A 20,717-nucleotide genomic window follows, 5' to 3' on the forward strand; every position below is an offset into this window, starting at 1 on the left:
GTTATGTTATATGTGGAGAGATATTCATTATATTAATACTTTCTCAACTGCTCATGTTGATCGAAATTTTGAAATTTAATTATTTCATTTTTGAGGCTTCCATTTTTATTATAGAAAGATTTGTTATGGAAGCTTATATATAGTCAGCTTATTGCTAAATAGTGTGAAAGCACCTATCATTTTATTTTATTTTTTAATTTTTCCCTTGTATCAGAAAGGCATAAATGCAAATGAAAAAAAAAAAAGTGGCATTGAGTATCACTTGGAGAAAATTATTTGCTTTCTGTGACTTACTGTATTAATTTTTTTTTTTTTTAATAGTTCTTAATTTACCTACTAGCGTAGAAGAAGTTTGCCCAAATATTCCTTCTTTGGTGAAGCTAATGGAAGAAATTGTGGAACTGGCAGAATCTGGTATTCGCTACACACAAATGCCACATATAATGGAAGTTATACTGCCTATGCTTTGTAGTTACATGTCACACTGGTGGGAGCATGGGCCAGAAAACAATCCTGACAAAGCTGAAGTGTGTTGTACAGCCTTGACATCAGAGCACATGAACACTCTGTTGGGTAACATATTGAAAATCATCTATAACAACCTTGGTATTGATGAAGGAGCCTGGATGAAGAGGTTAGCAGGTAAGTTGTAAAAATAAAAAGACAAATAAACATGTATATGTAATTGGAATATATATCTATTTATATACTCTGAATAACTCCACATTTACCTTGTATAAGTATTAGAATAATACTTATATATTTGATTTTCTTTTTAAATATGAATCTTGACAACTTAGAACTACTAAGCGTATGGGAAGAATAGTATAAGCATAATAGTATAAGGGAAGAATAGTATGTATTATCCCTTAATAAATAATTAAAGAAATACATTAAAATGTTTCTTTTTCTCAAGAATATATACATACACGTTCAGCAGTATGTTGAATGTAGCCCATTTTCACTATATACCAGGTTACCACTTCCAGGCATAGGAAGTTTCTTGTTCTTTATGGGACCTGGATCCTTCTGGCATTTCTGTTACAATGAAATGTGGAAATGCCATTTTTTAAACGTGGAATTACCTCTTTGTGATAAGACATTTAACTTTATTTTAATACAGTTTGTTTATTAGTGTTGCAATCTTTAAGTAGAAGTCACAGTACATCAGTGTTCTAATTCCAGTTTTTCAAATAGTCTTATCATTTTTCAATACTTACTGTTGTAGCTGGTAACAGTTTGGATTCCTAGTCTATTGAGGTCTAGTAACATAATGAAGTCTAATGATAAGTTGGTACTGGATATATTACAAATGGTTTTCCACTAATGGACCCAGATGAAGGGCTAACTTACGTTGTAATTTTTATGAGTAGATTTGCAAAATATTTTGCTAACAGGTCTCAAATGATGGGTTGATGGATAGTTGAATCAGTCTCATTTCTGTCTATGCAAGCCTTCCATTTTCCTACTGTACATGAGAAATATGAGCAGGCTGTTTGAGTTGCTTTGTAAATACCTAGAACATCCTTTCCAACCCTACTTTAGTCAAGCTGAAAAACAAGGTGCAAAAGAGGAACTAATGTCTCGTAAAATTTCTGTGAACACTGTTTAGCTATATAGGTATCTACCATTGCATTAAACCATTAAACAATTTCCACATTGTTCAACAAAATTGTGCAGGTAATTATCAATATATTGCCAAAATATCTGTAAATAGGCACCTCAAGATTTATGATCTGTTAAATTGTTTTTTGCCCCCATAGTTACCAAGTGAATTGACTGTGTGAAATCCTGACCACATTTAATTCTTGGCAAAACTTCTGCTGATTTCAATGGGGACAGGATTTTACTCTCTACTCTAGAAATAAAACACAAGAAGGAGGGAAAAATAAAGTTTTGTTCATATTTTGTGGCCAGCTGTACATTATAATATTGATTGCCTTAAATAGTGTTTTCCCAGCCCATCATAAGCAAAGCGAAGCCACAGCTCTTAAAGACACACTTCCTGCCACTGATGGATAAGCTAAAGAAAAAAGCAGCAGTGGTTGTATCGGATGAAGAGCATCTAAGAGCAGAAGGCAGAGGTGACATGTCGGAGGCTGAACTGCTCATCCTAGATGAGTTCACCACTTTGGCACGGGACCTCTATGCCTTCTACCCTTTGTTGATTAGATTTGTGGACTATAACAGGTATGTGGAGAGGAATAGGTTAATAAATCTCATAAAAGCTTGTTTATTGATACCATATCTTATACTTGGTATGCCCACTATTGAATTAAAGTAGCTTTTACTCAGCCTGCAAATCTTAAAGTTGATCAAGCTGATGCTTTACAGCTCATAATAAACTAATAAACCTTTATCAGAAGAGGAAAAGTAGTAGGTCCAATATAAATGTGATAAGTTACAACTAGGTTTATAAGAATTTTAAGAGTTCTGAAATAGGACATCAAAAAGTCACTGCTACTAGAAAGGATTTGCATGCTTGGTTTTGATGGGTTTCATCCATGTAAAATGTTGAAAATGGTGTTCAAATATAAAGCCAATAAGGATCATCAACATTTCTACCCTTTTACCAATTTTTAGGGCAAAATGGCTGAAAGAACCCAACCCTGAAGCTGAAGAATTGTTCCGCATGGTGGCTGAAGTCTTTATTTACTGGTCAAAGTCTCATGTAAGTAATCTTTGGTAAATATATTTTAAGGTAGTTTTTCTATTAGGCTGTCAATTATATTATTTTTTTTATTTGAGAAAACGCAGTTAATTTCAGAGTTAAAAATGTAGCTGTGGAGGTAGTAATGACTTTATTTTTTTGATGCTTCTTAAATGTTGGCCTAGTTAGGAGGATTGATGGGTTTTTCTGAAGCATAATAACAAGGACTAGATGTTTTTTGTATATTGCATTATTATATAATTACAATTAAACTAGTTCAGGCCTATGTCCTTGCCATACTTTTAATCAGCTTCACACCTGTTTTATAACCTGAGTAAATGACTGCCACATTAACGATAGTTGTCTCATTAAAGAAGAGGACATTTTGTTAAACTGTATAGCCTACATGCTTGAGCCTCTAGACAGAGGTAGAACAAAAATTACTTTGAAAAGATTCTCAGTGGTGCTAATAGAAAGGTTTTCTGTTTTCTGAAGGAAGTGCTCAGCTCTACTTATAGTGACTTAATTTGTGTTGCAGCACAGACTTTAATAAATGTACGTAATTCAATTATTAAGCATAGTTCTGTAGATGGATTACATAAACACAAGCCAGTAAGCTGGCATTCTAAGAGCAAGTAGCAAGTAAGAGCAAGTAACATCTTAAAAGCAATCTCCAAATAAAATATTTTACTTATATGATACCATTTAATGTTTCATAAAGTTAAGTATCTCTTCTTACCTGTACTTCTACCAAATATAGAAACCTTGTTTCTCAAGTCTGATTTCTGTCATGCAAGAACAAAAGGGTCTGGATGTAAGATCTAATCAGGCACTATCACTGATGGTACAAAAATGAAAATGAAGTATGATTCATGCAGTTACTGGAGGAAAAAGAAGAAAAAACTCAAAATAGAAAGGGACTAAACAATTTCAGGAATTTGATCTTCTTATGGACTCTTGTCTGCACTGAATTTCCTTTCTTTTTTGCCATAAATTCAGTTTTTTCAAGTTTCAGAAGGAAGATGCTTTATTTTTGCAGTTGTGTCTGAATTTTACTTTAAGATTTATTACAAACATTGCTGTACTCACTTTTCTCTGTAAATAGGAACTAGATCACCAAATTATTTGTGTATTCATAATTTCAGACTTTTATTTAAACTTACTTATGTATCTAAATAATATTGGGTCGTGTAATGCTAAAAATTGGAATGGATGGTTTTATTAGTAAAGGAAAACCTAAACAAATTTTTATAGTGAATTAGAGATTTTTGTCATGTCTGTTTCATACCCAGATAAATGTTTCCTTTTCTCTGGTGTAGAAAAATTGCAATAGCAACACAAAACTTTGAGCCGTGTAACCTAAATAAAACCAGAATTCAATGCTGTTCTTGATCATTCATTATGTTTTTCTGTCCTCGTCTTATTTTTGTGAATTTTATAAATTTCCAATTCATCTATATTTTTAATTTCATTTGGATACTCTCCTCATATGTCATCTGTGCTTTTAGCTGAGATCTTCTGTGTGTTTCAGAATTTCAAAAGGGAAGAGCAGAACTTTGTGGTACAAAATGAAATCAACAACATGTCCTTCCTTATCAGTGACACCAAATCTAAGATGTCCAAGGTAGTGTAAATATTTGTTCTCTTTGCAAAGTAGAAGGAGACAAGAGAACTCCAGAGAAGCATTAGTATTATTACTTTAAATGTTATTTTTTGACCACTTGTAAGAAGTTAAAACACTGGGTTGAGAAGCAATAGGTAGTCATTTGAAAAGCACAGTTGGTCTTTGAAGATGCTGGTGTGAAATATTTGCAATAATAGCTATTTAGCTGCAGAGAAAGTAGTGAATTTAATTTGTCAAGCCAGAAATAAGTGTGAAGTTGTTAGCACAACTAACTGTTTAATAATAGATTTATTTAATATTTGATATGTTGTATTTTATTTTCCATCTTTGTTTTATACTGTAGGCAGCAGTTTCTGATCAAGAGAGGAAGAAGATGAAGCGGAAAGGTGACCGGTACTCTATGCAGACCTCTCTCATTGTGGCAGCACTGAAGAGATTACTTCCTATTGGTCTAAATATTTGTGCTCCTGGAGACCAAGATCTAATTGCACTGGCCAAAAACCGATTCAGCATGGTAGGTGCTCACATGGCATTTCTAAAAGAAGAATTATTTTACTAATGGAATTTTTCAGTTCTTTGCATTGCTCTCATTTTCACAGTATGGCACAAATACTATGCAATCTTTGTTTTCCTACAACAAGAGCACTTTGACAGGAAAATGCTTGATCATGTTTCATAACAAACAATGCTATATAGAAAATATTCTAGAATTCCTAAGTGTTTCTTGACATTGCTCTTCTGACTTTCAACTTCCTAGGTGAAGTGTCTGCCCTTGCTATTTTCCAGTGTCCAGCCTAGAAAGTGAAAAATTAAGGCTAGAATTACAAGTGGAACATTCATATTAATTCTACTTGATATGTAATCTTTTTCATTTTAATGTTGCTAACTAATATATAGTTAGAATTCTTATTCATAATAAAGGCTAATTTTGTTGTATAAAGGCACAGTGGGTGATGATAGCAGTAATCTATGCACTGTTGTCATATTGGAGGCAAAAAAAATGTTTGAACTTCTGCGTGTTTAATTTCTAAATGATCAATACATTGGCAGAAATAATATTCTTAAATTAAAACTGTTATTTCCTACTCTTAATTTTTTATACTAGTTTTGTGAAGCTTACATTTGGAAATGCATGTAAGAACTAAGTGTCAATTTCATTTGGTAAAGCTTCGTTCAAAGTTGTAGTGTGTTTATATTTGTATATATATGCATATGTATGAGACGGTATTTTTTTATTTCAAATGCAAATTTGGTCTGTTGAGTTGATATGAATAAATATGAGTGGTGGCATCCAAAACTTGTTCCTGTGAGTTTTGAATATGGCTACCTCATCCAAAAAGACATATTTTCAATGAAATTTTCCTCACTTTTCCTCATTGTTTTCCTCACTGTCAATTTTAATTATTATTTGGACTGAACCCAAGCTTAATGTTTATGCCTCACTGCCTTCCGTGCCTGATTCACATAATTTATAATTTCTTGACAGAAAGATACTGAGGATGAGGTACGAGATATCATTCGCAGTAATCTTCATCTCCAGGGCAAGGTAATTTATAAGTAGCTTTTATAAAGATAAAATCTTTTTTCCATTGAATTTATTTATCGGTGCCATATCATAAGAACTTGCCTCAGTTATTTACGATAACTTGTAACCTCTTTTTCTCTTCAGTCAGGTAATTTTTAATTTCAACATTTAAATGTTAGTTATTTAAGTGCTTATGTATGCACTTTGTAATATAGCCTGTGGCCTTTTGAATCCCTATGAACACAATTAATATGAAACTGGGCATGTAAACAAGGCCTATCACAGTTTAAGCTCTACCTTCTAATTATTTGTGATAGGATCTGCAAATGATGTTACCTTATATCAGTTTGCATTTAAAGGGAAAAGGAAGCTGCTACTTTTGCATATTCTGTAAAGTAAAAAATCATTATGTTCTGTCCCTTTTTTTTTTTTTTTAGCGCATGGAAAAGAAAGTATTTTTGAAGCAGTATAGATTATTATTTTTTATTGAATTCCAATCTTAACTGACACATTTTCTTGTTGTAAATTTATAAGGATTGATTCTGATTTTCCTAAGTGTAAATGAATGAAAAATGGCATTCCTAAATGGAACAACACTGTATTTAGCTAACAAAGCCAAATAGCTTTTGTAGCTAGCTTTATTTTCGAACTTCTCTTTATTTGATATCATATTGCTTTACTGGCTATGAAAACCCTGGTTTTGACCTGTATGGGAATGTTCTGCCCATTTAATTATGGGCAGAACACAGCATTCCTAGATTTTCAAAACTTCAATTTATTATTACATTTGTTAGCTTTATGTGGTTTATTATCTATTTATAAGTTGCTGTTTCTCAGTGGCTTGAAATGTATCTTGTCTTGAATCATTTAGTGCTAATGTATTCTAGAGTTCAAAGTAAAAACGTGTCTAATTTAATTATTTAAAGATACAGTGCCTAACATTAATTTCAGTACTTATAGTCAGTTACTCTGCAGTTCTCTGATGTCATTAGTATTTGGTCACCATTTCCTGTGACAGAATTGAGTAAACATCAGATACGGTCAGATATCATGCTTCCTGTTAAAAAAGACTGTGCTAATGTGCAATATGCATACTCTGCCCTTCTGCACATGATGCAGTTGGATATTAAAGAAATATAAGCTGAATAAATAGTTTCAGTTATTATTTAATGTTACTAGTTAATATGTAACTTTATTGTAATGATGTTTGTGTAAGGTGGCTCTCAGAACAGAGGAACCTAACACTGTGGAAAGTCTAATTTTATTTCAAGGAGTTCTGCTAACATAGCAGTAGTCTCTCTTCAAACAATGTTTTCTTGTTGACCACTTTGGTTTCTCACAGATGCTGTGTTCAGTCATTTGTATTATATGTGATTTATCTGGATTTCTTCTTGCAAACATTTTTTAATAATCATGCTCCTAAATCTTTAGCTCTAAATGTTGCAGTGTCTATTTCATGCATTTGACTATCATTGTCTATATTTGTCTTCACCCTGTTTTTGTCTTTCCTTTCCTTACATGCCTGCATGCTGTTACTCAGTACCGAGCCTTTTATTTCAGGAAATTCATGCTAAAACTTGCATTCATTTTGACACAGATGAAGCTCAAGTCACCAAAATCTCCTTCCAGCCATTCTAATTCACATCTTGAAATGTCAAGTACTCATACCCTTAGAAAATTACCTATACAAAAAATCTGTACTTTGATAGAATGTGAGGAGTCCTCAGATCAAAAGACATCTCTCCCTGTGCATAAGAAGTCTTTTGTGGACTATTCTTCCATGACGATACAGTCAAATACTCACACAGATGTGGATTTGACAGTTATTAAGAAAAGGAAAAGCCAAGAGGTGGAAGAAAAGACTTCCAATTGTAGCTTTCTAGGTTGTAATAAGCGACTATTGAGTGACTGTATAAGTTTATAATCATTCGTGAAACTCCAGTAAATTGTGCATTAGAAGATGTTTTGTAAATGAGCATTATCGTCTCTTTTTAGACAGAAATTGACATCTGGATCCACAAAAATATTTTAGAAAAGTAAGGGCTGAGTTTAAGCCTTATTCAGATTCCTGGGGCTTAGTCTCCCAAAGTGGTCATTTACACCTAAACTGCACAGTCAGGAATTGGATCACGGGTCACAGCTTTCAGTAAAATGGTTACTGTATTCCATTTGTCATCAGTGCCATTGGCACAAAAAAACACACATGAAATGTGTGTTTCATTGGTGTTTGTATAGTAGGAGCACTGAGGAGACAAAATATTAAAAAAAAAAAGATGGGTAATAGTAAAATTAAGAGTCAGAGATCACTAAAATGGAGTAAAATATAAAGAGAAAATTAGAAAGTGTTTTACTTCACACAGCTTTTTATGATTTGTAGGTCAATCAGCAAATGCATCTTCAATTCATTTTTCATAAAATAGCATTAATTTTTTTAGTAATCAGTAAAAATAGAATTTTCTAATAATTGAAAATAGTTTAAATGCAAAAAACAGATACAAATAATACTTATTTCCATGACTAATACTCAAAACTAAGATGCAAATAACAAAGCAACAATTTCATTGTTATTTATTTTAGTAACTGGAAAGTCGCTGTATAAAATTCTATCTACCTCATATTTAGTACTTTTCCTTAGATAGTATATTCATCACTGATAATAGTTGGCCCATGATCATTTGCTCTTTGTATGATTATAATTATTTTAGTTCCTTGGAAAGCTGTTAACAAATATTGCACAAATCAGTCTGCATTTTTGTTTCTTGTGTTCTTCCAGTGAACGTAGTGGGCATTGTGTGGATTAGCCATTCAGGGGTATGGCTCAGCAATATAAAGTGTTTCTTTTGTCCTTTCAAACAATTTCTGTGTTAATTGAACTGTTTATCACTCTATTTTGAGCATTGGTTACGTGTGAAATTTTTTTTCCTGCAGCTTGAGGATCCCGCCATTAGATGGCAGATGGCACTTTACAAAGATTTACCTAACAGGACTGAAGATTCATCAGATCCAGAGAAGACTGTGGAAAGAGTTCTTGATATAGCTAATGTACTGTTTCATCTGGAACAGGTTAGGGATATCTTCCCAATTCCATTGCTTCTTATTCTAAACAAAACTGTTGTACTTTCACCTGACATATTTAGTTTTATATTCTTTTTTCTTTCATTTACTGAAAAAACGTCTTTTTTTTCCCAAGATTCTTCAGTTATGGAAATAACAAGACTTAAACTATCTATATATTAAACTTAAACTATCTATATATTTTGAAGTTGCATATTTTAGCTATATGAATTTGGACAGTCAGATGATTTGATATACAACTTTTCTATTGATAACTTTAGAGAGCAAATTCAGAGTGCAATTTACTATATGCCAATTAGAAAAAAATCTAAGTGCATACTACAAATCAAAGACTACTTGAAAAATTTAATTTTCACGTTTCACTTACTGCTATGTATTTTTCACTTTTCTGTGGTTTCAATATTTTGTTGGTTTTTTTTGTTGTTTTTTCTACTTTGCTTATTTATTTGTTTTTCTGTGTTGGTTTTTTTTCCAACTATTAGTTTAGAGAGTTTGTTCCAAAGCTTCATTCCTCTTCTGTAGACAATTGCCCATGTGTAGTTGTGCTTTTATTTTTTTTTTTTAAGATTTGTTTTGTTATATTTTCCTTTTTTCTCTTGCCAAAATTGATAATCCTATGTGTTTATAATATTATTTATTATAATGAACACTGGGACTGTTTCTATGATAATCTGAGGTAGTCCTTTGTTGTCCGCATACAGTCACTGACCTTATGGTATTTGCAAAGATCAGTACTTCAGCTATTTCTTTGTGTTTTCTTTCCATGAACTATTAATTTATTTGTTTTTATTGTTTTCAGAGATCTGCTTGTGTAGGCCGAGGCTATTTCTTCTGGGAAAGTATAGAGAATTTTATAGTTGTTTGTGAAGACATTACTAATTATCTAACTTACACACTTGGATTTGTCTGACTTCTAAATTGCTAGTACTGACTTTGTTGTGTGTTTGCTGTGATTACTTTTCTATATTTCCTCGTAACAAACTCATAACTTGGTTTTTATTTTTTGAAAGGAAGTTATTTTAGAGTGTCACCATTTAATCTTACAAGTGCAATTCTTCAGTTTTACTGAATGCTTTGTGGCATTTTCAGTCTGTTTAATTAAATGTTTATTGTCTAACTGTGAATTATTTTTTGTATTTCACTAAACTTGTGAAGTTATCTTTGATAACTATGAAAACTATGTTTTCATGTTTGAATATTGAGTGTTTATACACATTATCATCACTACGTATTCTAAGACAAAATATTTCATTTTAATACAAGTGAGAATCACCAAGTCTTTCAGCTAATGCTAATTTCCATTGACTGTTCTGATGTTGCTGGGAGTCAGAAAAGCTAATATTCTGCTAGTAGAACTGTTCTAAAAATGAAGTAAAAGCCCCTCCAAAAAACAATCCTCTATCAATTCCTCACCCTCAACATTATTGGATTGTCAAGGTTAAATCAAATCAATTTTTATTAATTTTTTTTATTTTTTTATTTTATTATTTATTTTTATGTTATTATTTATTTTATTTTATTATTTATTATTTATTATTTTATTTTATTATTTTATTATTTTATTATCAATTTTTAAGCAGAAGTGAAGTAAATCACAAAAACTATAAGTAGACCATTGAAAAGTATTGCATGGCTACAATCATTGTTCCCAGTTATTGAGTCAGGCTATGCACCTTAGCATGCTGTTGGTCTTCTGCACCACAGTGAGAAACAGGTCTGTCATTGTATCTCTCCTGTTGGGGCTGCCTACTACCTGGTCCAGGAAGTTATCCTCAGTGCATTTCAGGAGCCACATGGATTGCTTATAGCTCGCCATGCTAATTTTCCTGCACATTTCTAAGTGGCTGAAGTCCTCCAGCAGGACAAGAGCCTGCAATTGCAATGCCTCTTGTAGCTGGAGGAAGAAGGCTTTATCAACAGGCTCTCCTTGATCAAACAGCCTGTAGCATGCACCCAACCTCAAGGCTCCCTTTGCTGCCTCAGTCTCTAACTCTCACCCAGAGGCATTTAACTTGCTTATGGCCATTCTTTAGGGTACAGCTCTTCACACAATTCCTTTCTCTCTCTTCCTTCTCTCCTTCTACATCTGTCCTTTCTGAACAACTTGCAGCTAACAATTGCCACATTCCACTCATGGAAATCATATCACCAGGTTTCAGTGATGGCAGCTGTGGTTTTCTGATATTTATATTCATGAAAGTGATTTAGTTCTAAGTAAATCACTGTACCTAAGTCTCATTTTAAAATGTAATTCCTTTCTATTGTTGCTGGTCATGATAAACATTAGAAATAAAAGCTTGGTGGTGTTTAGAAAAATTCCCTCTGGGCCACTGTGGAAGTGTGCACTCTATGTAAGGAGTTGTGTACAAAAGAAAGCAAGCGTGAAATTTCTTTGTACTAAAATGTAAGATTTCCTAACAGGTGGGCTTGATGATAATACTCAATCTGAAATATCTAAGAATTAGGGTTGAGTAAAAAAGGAGAATATCTGTGCCATAAAAGGGAAGACAGTTTGATTTGATGTTGTTTGAGTTGTTTTTTCTTCTTTTTAATTTGTCTCATCACTTGAACTCCGTCTAGAACGTATTTTCCCATCTCTAATTTTTGTTATCTTTCCAACTGATTTGTTATCTAACATTTTTGTTGTTATTACTATGCTCAGGGAGTAGAGATACTGTGACATTGTTTATTTTTCCATATATATTTTATATAACAGGTTGAACATCCTCAGCGTTCCAAAAAAGCAGTTTGGCATAAACTGCTGTCTAAACAGAGGAAAAGAGCAGTAGTTGCTTGCTTTAGAATGGCACCATTGTATAACTTGCCAAGGTAAGAGCTATATCTGTTCTATCATTGCCAACTGTGTTTATGTGCATATAATGCTATTCGGTGAGACCTAAAGGAAGAAAAATATGCAAACAGTACCTGAGAAGCTAAATAATGTACATTTTATGGTGCTTTCTTTTAATAGATCTCATTCCTTTCTTTAATATACATTCTGGAAAAAAAATGACAATATCATTTTAAATCTGTGGTTCTCTACTCTTGAACTTGTTCCACCTTTTTGTCCTGTTATCCTCTCTTTTTTGAAAAGTGGATGCCTTTCACAGGAGATAAATACAAAAATGGTCATATTGGGGTCACTATATTATATATATGACTGATATATATATGATATACATATATGTTAGGAGATGAATTTGCTCCTAAAATGTAGTATAACTCTGGTTAAGTACTTTTTAGGAATGACAGGCTTGAGATGCAAGATGGTTGAGGCACTCTGTGTGAGAGAGCAATTGGAATGAATCAAGCTCTGCCTAAGGATGAACAAGTTGAGAGCTTATGAGTGAGAATCGTGGGGAAAGCTAATACAGGTGACACCATTGTGGGTGTTTACTACAGGCTGCCTGATCAAGAGGAGGAAGTTGATGAGCCCTTCTACAGACAGCTGAAAGCAGCCTCATGATCCTGGGCACTGGTTCTTATGGGGGACTTCAATCATCCTGATATTTGTTGGATAAACAACACTACCAAGCACACACAGTCCAGCAAGTTTCTGCAATACAGTGAAGATAACTTTCTGATGCAGGAGGTGGAGAAGCCAACAAGGAGAGGTGTGCTGCTGGACCTTGTTCTTACTAACAAGGAAAGTCTGGGTGGGGATCTAAAGGTTAGGGGCAGTTTGGGATGTAGCAATCATGATATAGTGGAGTTTGGGATCTTGTGTTGAAGAAGCAAAGCAGTAAGTAGGACTGGAAACTTGGACTTCAGAAGAGACAAATTTGACTTCTTCAAGGACCTACTTGGAAGTATCCCATGGGTAAGAGCCTTGTAAGGTAAGGGGACCCAAGAGAGTTTGTTGATGTTCAAGTACCCCTCCTTCCAAGATCAAGATTGGTGCATCTCTAAGAATAAGAAATCAGGAAAAGGTGCCAAGAGGCTCACATGGAGGAGCAAGGAATTCATGGTAAAGCTCAAATGAAAAAAGCAATTCTGCAGAAAGTGGAAAAGGGATCTGGTCTCTTGGGAGGAATATAGAAACATGGTGGGATGCTACAAGGAAGGTTAAGGCCCACTTGGAATTAAATCTGGCAAGGGAGGTCAAGGAAATGAGGCTTCTTTCAGTATGTCAATAGCAAAAGGAATATTAGAGAGAATGTGATTTTGCTACTGAATGAGATGGGTGCCCTGGTAATGAGCACTGAGAAAGTAAAGTTACTGAACATGTTTTTGCTTCAGTTTTTACTACTAAGACTGTCCCTTGGGAATGTAGATTCTGGACATAAGAATCTAGGGGTATTGAAGACTTCTGCTTGGTTGAGAAAGAATGATCACAGAGTGTCTAGCTGAAACCAACACACAAAAATCCATGGGCCCCAATGAGATACACCCATGTGAGCTGACAGAAATGACTTCCAAACTGCTCTCAGTCATCTTTGAAAGGTGTTGGAAAATGGAAGATGTGCCTGAAGACTGAAGGATAGCCAGTGTCTCACCAGTCTTCAATAAGGGCAAGAAGGAACTAGGAAACTACAGGCCAGTCAGCTTCACCTCCATCCGTGGAAAAGTGATGGAACTATTTGTTCTGGATAAGGTTACATCAGTATGGATTCACCAGGGGAAAATCATGCTTAACCAACCTGGTAGCCTTTCTCTAATGTCTTCACTGGCTGGGTAGATGCAGGATGAGCAGTGAATGGCTGTGAATGTTGTATACCTTGACTTCAGCAAGGCAGTTGACACCGTCTCCCATAACATCTTAGTAATGAAGCTTAGAAAGCATGGGATAGATGAGTGGACAGTTAGGTGGATTGAGAACTGGCTAAACAGCAGAGCTCAGAGGGTTTTGACAGGTAGGGCAGTCTGGTTGGAGACTGGTAACTAGTGGTGTTCCCTAAGAGTTGCTTCTAGGTCTGGTCTAGTTCAACATCGTCATCAATGGTCTTAGTGAAGGCACATAGTCCACCCTCAGCATGTTTGCTGATGATACAAAGCTGTAAGGAGCGACTGATATGCCAGAAGGCAGTGCTGCTATTCAACAAGATGTAAGCAGGTTGGGGAGTTTGGTGGAGAGGAACCTTCTAAGATTCAGCAAGAGGAAGTGTAGTGTCTTCACCTGGGGACAAATAACCATGTGCCTGACCTGCTAGAAAGGAGCTTCACGGAGAAGGAGCTGGGTGTCCTCGTGGACAGCAGGCTGGCCATGAGTCAGCAGTGTGCCCTTGTGGCCAAGAAGGCCAGTGGTATCTTGGGGTACATTAAGAAGAACACAGTCAACATGTTGAGGGAGTTAATCTTCCCCCTCTACCCTTCCCTGATAAAGCCACATCTGGAGTTCTGTGTCCAGTTCTGGATTCCCTAAATCAAAAAAGGTTGGAATAATCTAGAAAGAGTCCAGTGGAGGGATGAGAAGATGTTAAGGGATCATCTTTTTTATGAGGATACACTGAGAAACCTGAGTTTGTTCAGCCTAGAAAAGAGAAGGCTGAGAGGTGATCTCATCAACATTTACAAATAACTAAAGTGTGGGAGTCAAATGGATGGGGCCAGGCTCTTTTCAGTGGTGTGCAACTGCAGTAAAGGGGACAATGGACACAAACTAGAATACAGGAAGTTCCATACAAACATGAGAAAGAACTTTATTGTGAGGGTGATGGAGCACTGGAGCAGGCTGCCCAGGGAGATTGTGGAGGCTCCTTCTCTTTAGATATTCAAGATTTGCCTGAACAACACTTTAGTTCTAAATCTACTGTAGGGAACCTGCTTTTAGCAGAGGATTTGGACTTGGTGATCTCCAGAGTTCCTGTTGAATCTCTATGTTTTTGTGATTCTACAATGTCTTTCAAGAGGATCTGTTCCAGGCACATAGGAGAGGCTCACTGGTCTGTAGTTCCCTGGGTCTTCCTTTCTCCCTTTCTTAAAAATGGGCTCTTTCAAGTCAACAGGGACTTTGCCTGGCAGCCGCAACTTTTCAAATATGATGGAGAATGTCTTGGCAACCACATCTGCCAGTTCTTTCAGGATTCCAGGATGCATGTTGCTGGACTTTGCAGAATTATACTTGTTCAGTTTTGGGAGGCGGTGTATTGGACTTACTCTTCTCTTACAGTAGGAGAGTCCCACAGTCCCATCTAGAGGTTCACAGATGTGAGGTTCAGGGAATGTGTAAGAAATGAGAATCCTGTCTGCCACTGAAGATGACTGAGGCAAAGAACTTGAGTACCTCAGCCATCTCCATGTCTGTTGTAGTCAGTTTTCTCATTTATGAGACGAATTACACTCTTTTTGGCCAGTCTCTTCTGATAAATGTATCTGTAGAATCCCTTTTTGTTATTTTTCACATCCCTTGCCAAATTCAGTTCCATTTTGTCTTGGCTCTCTGGATCTTAGCTCTGCATGTCTGAACAGCACAACTATTCTTCCCAGGCACCCATTCCTGCTTCCACTGCCTGTATAAGTCATTCTTTGTCTCTGTTTGACCAGCAAGTCCTTCCTCAGACATGCTGATTTTTTTGCTTTCTCTTCTTATTTTCCTATACTGGGGGACAGAGAAGAGTGTCCTCGGAAGAGTGTCCTTAAAGAGTTGCCAGCTCTGCTCTGCTCCTTTTTCTCTAAGGACTACTCCCCAGGGGGTCTCATCTGGCAATTCTCTAAACAGCTGGAATTTTGCTCTCTAAAGTTCAGGGTTCTGACTTTGTTTTTTGGCAGGCCTATTTTCCTCAATATTGCAAACTCAACCAGGCCATTCTTACTACAGCGTAAAGTGTCTTCAATCTTAACATCTTTCTTGAGCTCCTCTGCATTAGTTATCAGTGGGTCCAGTAACACTTATCTTCTGGTTGATTTGTCTAATAGTTGGATGAGTAAGTTGCTTCCAGCACACTCTTTGAGCCTCTGGAATTGCTTGCAGCCTGCAATATTCCATTTCCAGGAGACATCTGGGTGTTTGAAATCCTCCATCAAGAGGATGGATCAAGAGCCGGCGAGCACAGTTCTTGTAATTGAATCAAGAAGGCCTCATGTACAGCCTCTCCCTGATCAGGCGACCTGTAATAGACCCCAGCCATCAGATGTCCTTTATTAGTCTGATTCCTGATTTTCACCCATCCATCCCCTGCAATTCTGTGATAACTATTGAATTACCTCTATTATTTGATGCAATATGTACTATACACAGGAAATAAACTGGTACTATTTATCTGAAAAGTAGTCTATCTTGAACTTTGAGGGAGAGCATTTCTATTTTTCTGTTAGGAAATTATGCACATACTGTAGTTGTTTCATACTGAGGTTCCTTTTCATCTGAGGTTGCCTGTTTCATCCTGAGGTTCCTTTATTTTCCTTTTGTTCAATAGAGTTTAGAATCTATAGTCAAATGAGTCTTAAAGTCCTAAGATATTCAAAGGAATGAATGTGCAGAAAAAGCAATCTGTGTTTTCATGCAGTAGCTAAATAGTTTCCAGAACAATTATATCTAATATTTTCAACATAAAGTAATTCTTACTAAGAATGCATATTGTTATCACATTTAGTATGGTGTATCTGAGTCTGTCCTGGGAAACACAAGGGTCTGCAATATCATACTAACCTGAAATGAAGTTCTCTTGGCAGCTGAAAATAGAACAAAGCTAATTCCATTTGTAGCCTCTTCCAGTGTGTAGATCACCTGTATGTAACTGACATTCCTATATACTTTAATTGTACTTCTTCATTTTTGGTATATGAGAGTTATCTTAGATAATTAAGTAATAAAATTCTTTATGGATGCATCTTTGTCACGTGGTCTGCTTTGTATTGAGTCCTTAGGGGAAAGGAAACCATGCAGCTCATTCAAAATCAAACAATTTAAGATTTTAAATGTGTAAGACTTATCTTGAACAATTAAAAAAGTTCTTGAGCACAGTCCAGTGTTATCCATTGCTGTTATCTTAGTATTGAAATTAAAATAATATTTCATTTTAAAATAAAATTCGCTAATGTGGCAAAGTGATTTATTTTATTTCTTTGGAGTTCTATGTTATTTTTTCCAGAAAAGATTGTTATTATATTTTAATCCAAAATTTACAAATATTAATGTGTAACTCTTTTGAATAGAAAACTTGAATGTAAAGACCAATTTTAAAATCAATGCTTTGGACATGGTTTCCAATAGGAATTCTGCTTCCTTTTTTAATGGTAGCCACGATGTAAGGACAGTTCTTCAAGCAAAATGAAATTTATATTGACCAGATCTTCTTTTTATGAATTTAAAACTTTTGTTTTAACTATCCTTTATAGGCACCGAGCTGTCAATCTCTTTCTTCAAGGATATGACAAATCTTGGATTGAAACAGAAGAACACTATTTTGAAGACAAACTGATAGAAGATTTAGCAGTATGTCTGGGTGCAAAGGGTTGTGGGAACGTATTATGGATTAACATTCATCTTGTATAATCATAAGTCTCTGAGACATGTAAGAGGTTATCTGAGCTATCGCTACTCAAAAGTGTGAGCTTATAACCAAGACATTCTGATACATATTAAAAATCACAAAAACACTGGAGATTACAGAATTTCCTTAGGCAATCTACCTCTGGGCTTCAGTCATTATAAAACTTTCTGTCTATGCCAGCTGCTGATATTGCCTTTCTTCACCTGCCCTGTGCAGAAAGGGAACAGTTTGTTGACTTCTTTCTTCACAGTTAATTTTTATGTTTTTGAAGTCATTACAACCCCCATTAAAGCCATTTAAGTCAAAAGACTAGAATAGGAAACTAGAGGAGTTCTAGTCTTAGATGAGTCAGTTCCTCAGATATAGACGTGTAAATGTTGTTCGCTGGACTTACCAGTGCATGAGAGTCCTATTGGATTGCTGGTCATGGAAATAAAGATTTTTACCATCAGTCAAGGTGTTAGACTCAGTGCCTGATAATCCCTGGGATGATTTTCATTAGAGGCTTGTGTTCTCTTCCTTTTATAATCATCTAGCTTTATGTGAGGGTTGGGTAAGAATTACGATAGGGAATGACTGTGCTAGGAAGTTTTTTTCCATCTCTGTCAGGGCCAAGTCAGTCTTCTTACAATAAAGAGGGTCCAGGCTCATCAGGAAGGGGAGAAAGGAAAGAGCCTTGGATTGTGTTTAAAGTTAAAAGGCCTGGTGTTTCTGAACTGTTCAGATATCTAGTAGAAAATGGAAAGAAGCTAGGGCTCAGAGAGCGTAGCCAAGAATTCTCATTCTTTAGCTCTCTGTAGTCAGCAACTATAATGTACCATGCCTTAGTACGTTGTTTCACAGTACTGAGAATTTTGGACTCTCTTTTCTGTTAAGAGGAAATAGCTTAAAAGAAGAAATGCAATTAAAACTCTCTCTGAAAACTCTCTCCTTCCTGACTTTGCCAGATTCAGACCATCCAGGCCTGTGAAACAGGCATTTTCTGTATGTAGGAGATGAATGTTTAAGTACGTGATTAGGCTAACACAGATCTACTTCCTGAATCTTCTGTCTATAAGTCTTTTTATGCAAATTTGGTAATATCTTTCCTGTATATGAAAAAACAATAAGGAGCTTAATTCTGCTTGTCCTTAATTTTGATTCAACAGATTAAGCCTCTAGTGAAGATAGGTTTTTAGAGTTGGAAATTAAAATCATCATAGCCATCATGAAGAAGAAATTTTCTTTCTAGAGAAAGCTAACTAGAGCTGTCTAAACCAGAAAGCAAAATAAACATGGGGGAAGGGGGGAACAAAAAAAAAACTTTGTATGTATTCGTATGTATATACACATGATTGATATAAAACACTTATTATACATTATTGATTTGTCACCATGTGGAATTCTTCGTTATTGTTGTTGGTAAACATGGCTCCTTCTGACTAACGCTGTTGATGAGTTTCAAGTTTGAATAGTGTTCCTCAGGGAGCATTATACATGACATAGCAATTCAAACAAAGGGTTTTAACTTGTCACCTTGTCACTGATGAAGCTTGTTAACACTGAGAGAAAGAGACTAATGTTTCAGAATTTGAAAATGAGAGTTGATTTCTATGAAGAGAGGAGTTCCCAAGCTTTGCACATAATGTAGTCTTCATGGTGTAATGCTTGTCTCCTCCTGACTGACCATGTCAAGATAAGGTATGCAAGTGTTTAACACTTAAGAAAGTGAAAAATCATTTTCACAATAGATAATTTAATATACTTTTTTTTCCCTTAATCTTTATATTATTTTTTTCCCTGAAGAAACCTGGAGAGGAACCATCAGAAGAAGATGAAAGCCTTAAAAGAGTTGATCCATTGCATCAACTGATTCTACTGTTCAGTCGAACAGCCTTAACAGAAAAATGGTAGGGATAGTGTGAAATGCTATTCTGGGTGTATGTGTATTTAAAGTTATCTGTCTTTAAGTTAAATTGCACGGTTTAGACCAGAACATGTAGATATGTACACATGGTGAGTTTGGATTACACTGAAACCTCTCTAGTCTGTGCTAGTATGTGAAGACGTTTTAACATGACTGATAATAAGATTTAATGAGTTTCACAAAGACACGCAGATGCCTCATAAACATTGTCATAGACATGGATGCTGTACTCCTGGCAGCATTCAGTAATTATTATCTTTTCTGAGTTTATTTTTGAAAATGATACTCTAAGTATTAATTATACTTGTAGAAATAATGGAAAAATTAACCATGCTCTCTCCATTGGAATCTGTTTTCTTGATATCTGGGCACTATGTTTGTAGCTAGCCTTAATTTTCATTTTGTATTAGTTAGTCATTTTGTATTAGTCCTCATTTTCAAAAAAGATTTTTGTAATTATGAGCATGGAAATACTTTAAGTGATTTTTAAGATGCTTAAAAATATTTTGGAGTGCCTTTTCTACTATTATTGTTCTAATCTTCTTTCTTTTTTCTTTCCCCAGCAAATTGGATGAAGATTTTCTGTATATGGCTTACGCTGACATAATGGCAAAGGTACCTCTTTTCATTACTTCTTATGTCTTTTTTGTTTTAATAACATTAATGATGAGGATCAAGAGAAATTCTGGTTTTGGTCAACTAATCCCTATCCTTTCTTGAGCTTATTAGTAAATGTTTTCTTTTTGTGTGTTATCAGAGTTGCCATGATGAAGAAGATGATGATTGTGAAGAAGAAGTGAAGAGCTTTGAAGTAAGATTATACTTCTGTTTCTTTGGTGGTATTTTTCTTGTTGATGTTTGTTTTTTTTTCTGTATTTTTTTTTTCTTCTCGTAATAGACATTTTTCATAGCTTCCAATTGACATTTATGTTTCTTGGTTCATGGCTTACTGCAGCTTATTATGGCAGTGAACTACATGTCAGAAACTGAATTGGCAAATATGAGTCATCAGATTCACAACAGTAAAACAAAAGCAGATGTTTTGTCACAGAAAGAAGGTTTATATAAATGTAGTAGTATAAATGATGTAAATCTTAATGTTTAGTTGATTCACTTTAACTGTTTAGTTGCTGAAGAGAAATATAATGGTATTTTATTCTAGAAGTCTGATAGTAACAGACTGAATCTTGCAAGGTATCAGATTCTACTTCAATTTTTACATGATAAAAATACTGAAATAATACAGAAGCAGAAGCCATTCATATTCAGTACCAGTAATTTATGCAGTATTTTTAATTTTCTCTATACAGTAGTACTTCTTAATAAAAGATGCTTTTTAATTTTTTTTTAATGAACACTGCCAAGCATTTTCTTATCTTGAAAATAGAAAGCTGTATTTATTGTGGATTAATATAGAACTTTTAGTGCTATCCTCTGCAAGAGGAAATGCAAATACGTGAGTTTATTGCAACAGTAAAAGATGTGAGCCCTTGTTTGCTCTGTGA

General features: G+C 34.9%; 1 protein-coding gene across 4 annotated transcripts in view; it reads left to right on the forward strand.

The window, feature by feature from the left end:
- The window catches only part of RYR2 (ryanodine receptor 2), a 337,274-nt gene that overhangs the window by 265,488 nt on the left and 51,069 nt on the right, over positions 1-20,717 (forward strand). For all 4 annotated transcript variants that reach the window (XM_042888514.1, XM_042888524.1, XM_042888521.1 and 1 more), the window contains 13 exons: positions 322-642; positions 1,950-2,190; positions 2,584-2,671; positions 4,182-4,274; positions 4,618-4,788; positions 5,761-5,820; positions 8,728-8,862; positions 9,674-9,709; positions 11,591-11,703; positions 17,152-17,248; positions 19,092-19,195; positions 19,776-19,827; positions 19,970-20,023. In XM_042888514.1, coding sequence (XP_042744448.1) covers positions 322-642; positions 1,950-2,190; positions 2,584-2,671; positions 4,182-4,274; positions 4,618-4,788; positions 5,761-5,820; positions 8,728-8,862; positions 9,674-9,709; positions 11,591-11,703; positions 17,152-17,248; positions 19,092-19,195; positions 19,776-19,827; positions 19,970-20,023 — 1,565 coding nt within the window. The remainder of the gene's footprint in view (positions 1-321; positions 643-1,949; positions 2,191-2,583; positions 2,672-4,181; positions 4,275-4,617; positions 4,789-5,760; positions 5,821-8,727; positions 8,863-9,673; positions 9,710-11,590; positions 11,704-17,151; positions 17,249-19,091; positions 19,196-19,775; positions 19,828-19,969; positions 20,024-20,717) is intronic.

This window comes from Lagopus leucura, unplaced genomic scaffold (genome assembly GCF_019238085.1).
Source record: "Lagopus leucura isolate 7727_CA_CO unplaced genomic scaffold, USGS_WTPT01 Super-Scaffold_73, whole genome shotgun sequence".
Lineage (NCBI taxonomy): Eukaryota > Metazoa > Chordata > Aves > Galliformes > Phasianidae > Lagopus > Lagopus leucura.